The sequence below is a fragment of the Oreochromis aureus genome, linkage group 3, assembly GCF_013358895.1.
Source record: "Oreochromis aureus strain Israel breed Guangdong linkage group 3, ZZ_aureus, whole genome shotgun sequence".
NCBI classification, from domain to species: Eukaryota; Metazoa; Chordata; class Actinopteri; order Cichliformes; family Cichlidae; genus Oreochromis; species Oreochromis aureus.
In genome coordinates, this window is record NC_052944.1 from 49,421,165 (window position 1) to 49,430,918 (window position 9,754).

The window sequence follows — 9,754 nt, forward strand, 5'->3', positions numbered from 1 at the left end:
TTTGCAAAAACTGCATAAAAAGAACTTACAGTAACAAAATAATAATATTCCAGAAAGAAGCTTAGCCGATCCGATCAGCTGTTCGTAACACTTCCTACATCCATCAGCGCGAACTATCGCATGTCCGCCATGACTGCCTGAAACCGGAAGTAACGTCATTTTTGGGAAATTTAGTTTTTTACGATCAGGGCCTTATGAGCCTAAACTTGGGTTTTTAAAAGTTATGTTTGACTTCATGACTTTCTGTGTCGTTTCTGGGATGCTTAGGACTCATATTGCACTGCTGGAAATAGTTTATTTTGATGCATATGCTGTTTTTTTTGCAAATTTGCATTATAATATTTATTGTCGTTTTTCCTGCAGTATATGAAAATTGGTGTATTTCAAAAATAAAACTATGAAGACACTTAAAATGAATTTCCTGTGGTGGGAAACTAGTTTGTGCAACTTTTTTTCTATTTACAGTTTTGAGGGATAAGCCTCTTGAATTTCTCTAACTAGAAATATATGTTAAAAAAACAAAAACGATTTTCAATTTTTTTGTAGTTTATTGCACGTTTCTGCAATTTATGTAATTACTATGCACTTAATGCATACATATTATTAAAATTTGGGCCATGATGGTTGTATTGATGTATATCAACTTGAAATGCTCCCAAAAATGGCACTACAGCATGTAAAAATATAATATAAGCTCTGGCGGACTTATGGTAGGTCTTAAAGGGTTAAGCTGACATCTGGGACCAGAGCTGAAACTGTTCTGGGCCAGCACAGGGCCAGCAGTGTGTCTGCAACTGCCCTGTGGCTGCACAGAACTTACACATGGCCCCATACCGCAAAGAATGACGGCCCTTTGTTGGCCCAGACCAAGTTTGCCAGAGGTAATCCACACATGAGCCAGCAAAGGAACACCAGTGTGTCTGCAGCTGGCCTTGTACTGGCCCATGTGTAGGCCACCTCTAGCAAACCAGATGTGGGCCACCAATGGGCCGTCATTCTTTGCGGTAAGTGGGCTGTATGGAAGCACATTTTGTGGGCCAGATCTGGACCATACCAGTTTTGCCGTGTGGTTTGGAGCCTTTGTGGAGTCTTTCAAAAACTCTTCATAATTTGCATACCATCCCCGCCTCTGAGCTGAGGGGGCCGTCATCTACCTGCTCAATATAGACTGGCCATACATATATATGTATATATATATGTATATATACATATATATATTGTCCCAACTGACAGTGTGCTCAGTGAATACCTCAGGCAGCAGAAACCCAAGAAAGTGGAGGCAGACGAGGAACCATCATGGAAGGACAGGCCCCTGCACGGTGTGTACCACCGGCAGATAGAGAAGGTGGCTGAAATATCCAGAAATCCTACCAGTGGCTGGACAAAGCTGGACTGAAAGACAGCACAGAGGCACTAATCATGGCAGCACAGGAACAAGCACTAAGCACAAGATCCATTGAGGCTGGGGTCTATCACACCAGGCAAGACCCCAGGTGCAGGCTGTGTTAAGATGCTCCAGAGACAATCCAGCACAGCAGGGTGCAAGATGCTAGCAGGCAAGGCATACATAGTGTACAGGAACATCTGTGCCGAGTATAACCTGGGTACAACCACAAAAAAATTTGTGCCAGTTGTTGTATGAACACATGTTGATTAATGCAGCTTAAAAATGTAACATTGGCGATCAGTAGGAAACCTTTGATAGCTTTATGGCCTACTGTCACTAGTCCAACAAAGGGCTAATTCAACTTGGCACTGCAAAAGTATGTGCATATGACCCTTCTTCTCAAGTAGCTATAGAGAAAAACATAAGCCCCTTGAACGCCTATAAGAAAAAAACAACCCTTACTCAGCATGGATAGCAGCTTATGTCCAGCATGTGTGCCCAAGAAAAGTGTTAGATGGATTAACTGCCTTTCTGTAGACTTTCACTCACTTTGACCATGAAACTGTCAAACGGACCCAATGCAGTGATGGATGAGAGATTGGTCTGCAAGAAGTTATGGTGTGGGGTCATGTATATTGTAAGTGGACGATGAAGAGGGGAAAAACAGAGGATGAAAGGAAACCTAAAATAAGGAGAGGTAATCCCTGTTCCTTTATAAGATGAGTTTGATATGCGCTTGCTCCTCTTCTTTCTGCTGCTTCTTTCCTGTCTGTCTTTTGTGTGTGTTTGTGCTTTAAGGCTCTACACCCTGGGGTCGCTTCGCTTTTTGTTTGCTTGCTTTCTGTGTTATTTCTGCTTTTAAATTTACTGTTCTGCTGTTCATATGATGATGTTTAATAAACTCTGCTTTTTTCCAGAGGATCATTTTGAGTGATTTGATTGTATTTGGATCTCAAAGGTTGGACCTCCACAGCGTTGGTGGGATAAGGTTATCATATTGGCTTCAAAATTTGTGATCCGACAAAACTCTGAGCATGATGTCAGTTTTTGTCAGTATAAAAAGATAAACTCACTCAGTGAAACAGGGACTGAATGAGAGCAGAAAAACACGAGGGCAGACTTTTGAGCTCATGTTTAAGGGTTCATATGTTTGTAATGTAGCCTTCTGTTTGCACTGCTTATCCTGTGAGTGTTTATACGGCTGTTTTGTTGTAACTTGTTTCAAATGTCTGGTTCAGTTAAACCGTCATCAACTCACTGACAGCAGCAGTTTCAGCTTTGACAGTCATATTTTAATAACACCAAGTTCATGCTTCCATTTTCAACCCTGTCAATGCTGTTGTGTGCCAAAGGTCACAAGTTACGTTATGTTTGGAACTTTCTCTTGGTGAATTCTAATATAAACACAGGTTATGTTATTTATTAAGTAGAGTCATTACAATGTGCTGGATACAATGGTCTAATGGCATTGATTTGAATGTGTAGATATTTTTAAGCAGGAGTGGTTCTGTTTGGGTGTTGCTGTGTATTTGGAGTGAAAAAACAAACAGCGGATTTCAAAATTAACTGGAATCCGACTTGATTAAACTAAAATGATACAAATGATGAACGGAAACCTCTGACATAGACAAACATGTACAAAAAATAAAACTATAAATAGTTGCAATGTCATGTAGGTAGTTTGAAGTGATAAATTTGTCTGGCTTGTTTATTTGACCTCATCACAGTTTAAAATGCCAAACTTGCCACTGTTTTAACCCCACCTGCTAACTGACTAGTTTATCCAGAGAAAAGTGCAGATTTGTGAGATTTTGATGAAGCGTAAATGTATCACATCTGCTTCTTTGAGTTCATAGATCAGCTGACTGCAGGTGTGTGATGTCACATTTTGTTTCCATCAGACATCTGTCACCTTCTAGCACTCACCTCAACATCGGAAAAGTACTGTTTCAGTGAGAATCACAGATCAGTTTTGCCACACCTTTTGTTCATTTCTTCATTAGCACTGATGATTTTCCTACAACATGCACCAGTTTTCTTCCATTAGTTATGACTGAATCAGCAGTTGGGTTTTTCATGGCATCTTTCAGTGTGAGCTGGAGGGTGTGTGCGAGGCATGGCATTATGTGGAACCTGCTGTCACTTATCAACCTTAAGCATGAGATGAACATTCAAAAAATTGTCTCAAAGTTATGTTTCATTCCCACTTCAGGTATGTATTTGATTTAATAAAAGCTATTTCATAAACTATGGACAGTAGCTCTTGCTAATTCCAGATTACACCACCGGTCTCTTATGATGTCTGCACACCTGTTTCATACATTCCATTTATTGATTAATGTGCATTAGTTTGCTTAAGTAAAAAGAAAATAGCAACAACAATGTATTTGCTGTAAGTGAAGCACTGACCAAGAGCTGGAATCATTGGTTTAATGTTTTTTTTGTGGAGTTGTCTCGGGATGCATCATGGTAAGTCTGACAAATCAGAGAGAAACTCTGTGTAAGGCCCAGGTGGACGATAGATGATAAGAAGTAAGACTAGTTTCTGAGCTTTACAGCTGGGGTGGACAAGGCTAAGCATCAGGCGTTCAAATGAATTAAAAGTCTGTCTTGGTCTTTGGTTGATTAATAGGCTGGTGTGAAAAATTGCTGTCACACCGCCCCCTCGGACTGTGCTTCAGGGTTTCTGGTAGTTAGAATGACTTGGGGCTGTTGATTCATTTAAACTAAAATAATCATCCTGCTGCAACCAGGTTTTTGTAAGGCAGAGTAAACATATATGCATATATGTGGGGCGATCGTGGCTCAAGAGTTGGCGGTTTGTCTTGTAATCGGAAGGTTGCCTCGGTCGTTGTGTCTTTGGGCAAGACACTTCACCTACTGGTAATGGCCAGAGGGGCCGATGGCGCGATATGTCAGTCAGCTTCTGTCAGTCTGCCCCAGGCCAGCTGTGGCTACAGCTGTAGCTTGCCTCCACCAGTGTGTGAATGTGAGAGCGAATGAATAGTGGTAAAGCGCTTTGAGGGTGCCGAAAAGGGCTATATAAATGCAATCTATTATTATTATATGTGCCCAAGTGTTGTATTGAAGCAATCAAGTGATGAATAACTGTTTTCCAGTATGTTGTTTTGATATGTTTTTTTTTTTCATTGTTGATTTATTTTTCACCAAAGCAGCTAATAAAACATAATGTAATACAATTTTGCCTCTTTCTTGTAAGATTCTATAATAAAATGAAACAATAATGGTGTGAAATGGAATAGTCCGAATCACCAAAGTAACCTGGACCTGGGCTTGTTGCAGGGATCTGAAGTTACTAAACATTTTGAGTGTATGCACTCACACTTAGGACCATATAATAATAAATATGTGTGTGATGACAGCCAGGCAGCACGCTAACGTCCTTACTCCACTCTGTATGCTCGTATGGGTCTAACCCTTTTCCTCCTTTAAAATTTTCCTCAGAATTTTTTGCCTTTTTGTCAAGTCTGTCTTTGTATAGACCTGCCGTGTTCTCCATTGTTTTGTACATAACTGTTTTGGGGGCAAATAAAATGCAAGTAGGGATTAAAACCGCAGAATTAATCATTAGCAGTGCTGGAAATGCTAACACTTGATGCAGTGTTTTGATTTTGTTGCCACTTGTACCCACAATGCAATACGCGAAAGTCACGTGGTCTGTCAATCTCTATTCACTGCGTGTCATGCCCAGGGCTGGACTGGGACAAAAAATCGGCCTGGGCATTTTGACTAGGCTACATTCTTCAGAGCTATGTCTGTAGCAGGTATTATAGAAAGGCGATAAAGTCTTTGAATAAAAAACAAACGCTGTTGTGACAGTGATGCACACTGTCTTGTTGGTATATGTATGATTTCTATACATTTTACATCAGATAAAAACTTTGGTTGTAAGATTCAGATAATTATTTATTAAAAGCTAGACATTTTAAATGAGAATAAGAAAGAAAAGTATTTCTTTGTGCCCCCTTTCCCTGTTAATGCCCAGTTACCAGCTGTCAGCTACAAAAAAAAGGATCCTGGTGTTATTTGTCTCCCAGAAACAGTTCATAACTTCCATTTAAGTCATTCATGTCACCTAAAAGGTAAACCTGTTTCTCCATCACCTGTCCAGCTCTGATGATTCAGTAAGGACATCTCCTGGTTTCATCTTCATGTTTCCCTCTCACCACATATCCAAACCGATAGTAGTAATATATGTAAAAAACAAAACCCATTTTCATTTTTTCTTCAGTTTATTGCACTTTTTTTGCAATTTATGTAGTTACTATGGACATAATGCAAACATATTGTTAAAATTTGGGCTATAACAGTTGTATTGATGTATAGCAATTTTAATGCTCCCAAAAATGGCACTACAGCATGTAAAAATATAAAGTAAGCTCTGGCGGACTTGGTTCTGTGGTAGGTCTTAAAGGGTTAACACGTCACTTTAACTTGTTGAATTCGTGAAAGTCTGTTTTTATTCTGTTTGATTCTTTATCTTTTGATCTTTTTGTCTTCTGACTCAACAAGATGTCTAGAAACAACCTTACCTTCTTTACTTGCTGCTTTAAACTGTCAGCTCACTCAGTGACTCCACCCACACTCCTGCTTTCACAATTTCTGTCCTCAGAATTATTGAACAGTTTCAGGGGTTCCTGTCAGACCGGTTGGACGTTGATTTTCAAGCTAGTTTTTGACAGCATCAAAAACCCGAACACGCGAGGAAAAAACTGTGGCACTGACTGGGCATCAAGCTGGCTGACTGGTGTCATGGCAGAGTGTATGTCAACCAGATGTTGGCCAGGTCTGGCAATGAGGCACTATTTATGTTCCCATTTTCCTATTTTAGTTAGAAGACCCAAATGCCATGTTGCAATACTAAACTGCTCTGGTAGCCAACATTTCACATGTAGGTTTGACAGGTTTGTGAGTGTACACTTTATCCAAAACCTAGTGAGGGTTTACTCACCTTTGCCAGTGGGTGGCTGTTGCTCAGGCGGTAGCGCAGGTCACCTATTGATCGGAAGGTTAGTGGTTTTATCCCTAGCTTGTATGTCCTGAGTTTTAATGTGTATGAATGTATTTAGGAAGCACTCAGTTTAGAGAATGTGTGTGATTGGTTGAATGTGGCATGTTGTATAGAGCACTTTGAGTAGTCTGAGAGAGTTGAAAAATGCTATATAAGAATCAGTCCATTTACTGTCTGAACAGAGTTTCGTCATGTTACTTTTGCGCATTTATGGACGTGTTTTTATTACATGGCTTAATTAAGGTACACATTAGGCTGACATCTGGGACCAGAGCTGAAACTGTTCTGGGGCAGCACAGGGCCAGCAGTGTGTCTGCAACTGGCCCGTGGCTGCACAGAACTTACACATGGCCCCATACCGCAAAGAATGACGGCCCTTTGTTGGCCCAGACCAAGTTTGCCAGAGGTAATCCACACATGAGCCAGCAAAGGAACACCAGTGTGTCTGCAGCTGGCCTTGTACTGGCCCATGTGTAGGCCACCTCTAGCAAACCAGATCTGGGCCACCAATGGGCCTTCATTCTTTGCGGTAAGTGGGCTGTATGAAAGCACATTATGTGGGCCAGATCTGGACCATACCAGTTTTGCTATGTGGTTTGGAGCCTTTGTGGAGTCTTTCATAAACTCTTCATGATTTGCTTACCATCCCCGCCTCTGAGCTGAGGGTGCCGTCATCTACCTACTCAATATAGACTGGCCAGCAAGAGCTGTGAGGATTATGTTTTCAGTGTGCCCATCCTCTAAACCAAAGACTACAGCCACTGCACAGGGTCACAGATGTCAACAGATTTAATAAACTGATCACAAGGCCAGTAATGTTGTAAGGATGGAGCTGGACTCCATATATATATATCTATCTATCTATATATCTATATAGATAGATAGATATATCTATCTATCTATCTATATATATATATATCGAACATATGGAACATATTGCAACATGGAGATAAAAGCAGGTGGGTGGTCTGTAACACAGTCACCGTTCTAACGTGTATTTCCTAAGAAACTGCACGTCACAGCTGGTGATTTCACAATCAGCCTGTCGTGTATAAAAGGCAGGTGTTTCTGTCTGAGATCAGCATATTCCAGCCACCTAAAAGAATTTATCCAGCGAAACACTTTCTGCGCACACGTAAGTCTGCAACACTGTTTAAAAGGTTTTTGTGATTTAGTTGAGCTAATGCAATCTATTAAATGATTCTTACTTTGCTTTCTACTTTACTGACGGTGGTATAGGTTTTCAGTTTCTATCAACATGAACTTGAAATCTCTTTACTTGCTACTTTTATTATAGTGAAAGCATGCAAATTAAGTTTTGTTTATAGTGCTTTATATGTAAGCTCAGTCTTTTAGGTTGATCTGACTTGTTAACTCCCGTGTCTGGGAGAGGGTGCCACTAGTTAAATCATGTGTCACCACTTGACATAATCTAATCACATTGTTCCAACAACTCGTCAGTACACCGCTCACACAGCACGTGCATTTTGTTGTGTTCTTCATAAAAAATGTCATCCTAGCCTCGGTAGGCAAATATAAACAGATTCCAGGTCTGCATCAACTGTGATGTCCAGATTAGTCTTTTTAAATGTTGGCTGAGAAATACTGTAACAGTCTGAATGATGGCTTAAATCTTTATTGGACTCATTGTTTCAAAATTAGGACTGGTGCTGTGGATTTGCTTTTCTTCATGTTTCCTTTTAAAAGAGATTTGGAACAAGAAGCTATAATGTGTTACTACTGTCACTATTACTAATAGTACCTTAAGCACAGTTTGGTAAATGGTCAGCAATTCTTGGCATTAGTTAGTCACCAACTGTGCAACATGCTCTTGCATGCATCTTTCTGTCCTGTTTTCTTTTTAAAAGCACTTTGTTCTCTGTGTGTTCACTCATGAATTCTTTTTTTGATGCAGGAACTCAAAATGTCCAACATCATTGACCTTGCTGTGTCTGTAAATAAAAGTGATGAGAATGGGCTTCGTGCAGAGCACTTCAAGAAAATTGATGTTAATCTGAATGAAGGAGTCCAAGGAAATGCCATCTACCTTTGGTACAAAACGGGCGACTGTGCAGCCATCACCAGGATTCAATTTTCATTCAATAAAGAGATGGCAAAGGGCCTGATCTCTGCTGGCTTCCACAAGATTGACAAAAACCTCAACTCTGGATCGCGTGGAGATGAGAGCTACCTGTGGTACAAAAAAGACACCACAGACTATGATGTTCCCATCCAGAAGCTTGATGTCACTACGGAATGGTCAGATGAAGCTCAGAAGTTTAAAAATGGCTGGGAGAAACTGGCCTTTGACCTGAACCATGGTGCTGGAGGAAAGCCAGTCTACCTGTGGGTGGAGAGAGTGAAGCCAACGTACATCTGTGACATTGATGCCAGGCCTGCCTCTAATGTAGATGGTGACTTATTCAACAAAGGTTACATCCGAATGGATGAAAACAACACAGGGGGAAAAGTCTTCATCTGGTACCGTCAGACCACTGACCCTAAGCTGGCCATCAAAGTTCTGGAACTCTCCGTCAACAAGGATGAGTATGACAACTATCAAAATCAAGACTATAAACCAGTGGCCCAGGATCTACAAGAGGGAAGCCAACCTAACGAGGTGTTCCTGTGGTACAAGAAAGATGACTGCTCCAAAAGCCCCATCAAGATCATCACTGTGATCAGCAAAAGCGCTAAGGAGCTGTATCAGAATGTCGGAATGGACGTCATTGAAAAGCCCTTCATCAGAGGAAGCTGTGCCTGTGATAGCAGTTACCTGTGTTTCCTCCACTGAGAGTAGTCGTGGTAACAGAGCTGAAAGCAAGGAATCAAAGTTGTTCCTGTTTAATGGGTTTGGTGATGGTTTTTCTTTCCTTTCTGAAATGATCTTCAATCACTAAGAGCTTAGACTCCACCAACGATCATTGATCTCACAATCAATCAATCTGTTTGACTCTGTATGACTTTGTTCTAATCATTCTCTCTGTTTCAATAAAGTCTCTTGAGCATCTGAAATATCTTTGTGTTGTGTGTCAAAGCTTCATCTGACACGTGTTAAGAGAATAAAGTGAAGAGACCAGCTCAACAGGATCAATACATGACGTCATTTAGCAGAAACCTGGGTTCACTGTCTGGTCATTTTAATAACATCAGAATTATTTGTGGTAGTAGTATTGATGGGATTGTTGTAAAGCAGAAATCTCACTAAATCCTGTTGTACGGAGATCAAGATGAATTTAAAGATGTCATCAGATTTTATTACTGTTATTATTTTGGTTCCTGATGACATTTGCACACGTTGTGCTACAGAAACCATTCAGCTTGGCGACGCTGAG

At 40.6% G+C, this 9,754-nt stretch overlaps 1 protein-coding gene across 1 annotated transcript; it reads left to right on the plus strand.

The window, feature by feature from the left end:
- Positions 1-7,436: 7,436 nt before the first annotated feature.
- On the plus strand, positions 7,437-9,434 carry LOC120439471. Its single transcript, XM_039610488.1, has 2 exons — positions 7,437-7,554; positions 8,335-9,434. Exon 2 carries the CDS (start codon positions 8,344-8,346, stop codon positions 9,211-9,213), a length of 870 nt encoding a protein of 289 aa, XP_039466422.1. The 5' UTR covers positions 7,437-7,554; positions 8,335-8,343; the 3' UTR covers positions 9,214-9,434.
- The last annotated feature ends 320 nt before the right edge of the window (positions 9,435-9,754 follow it).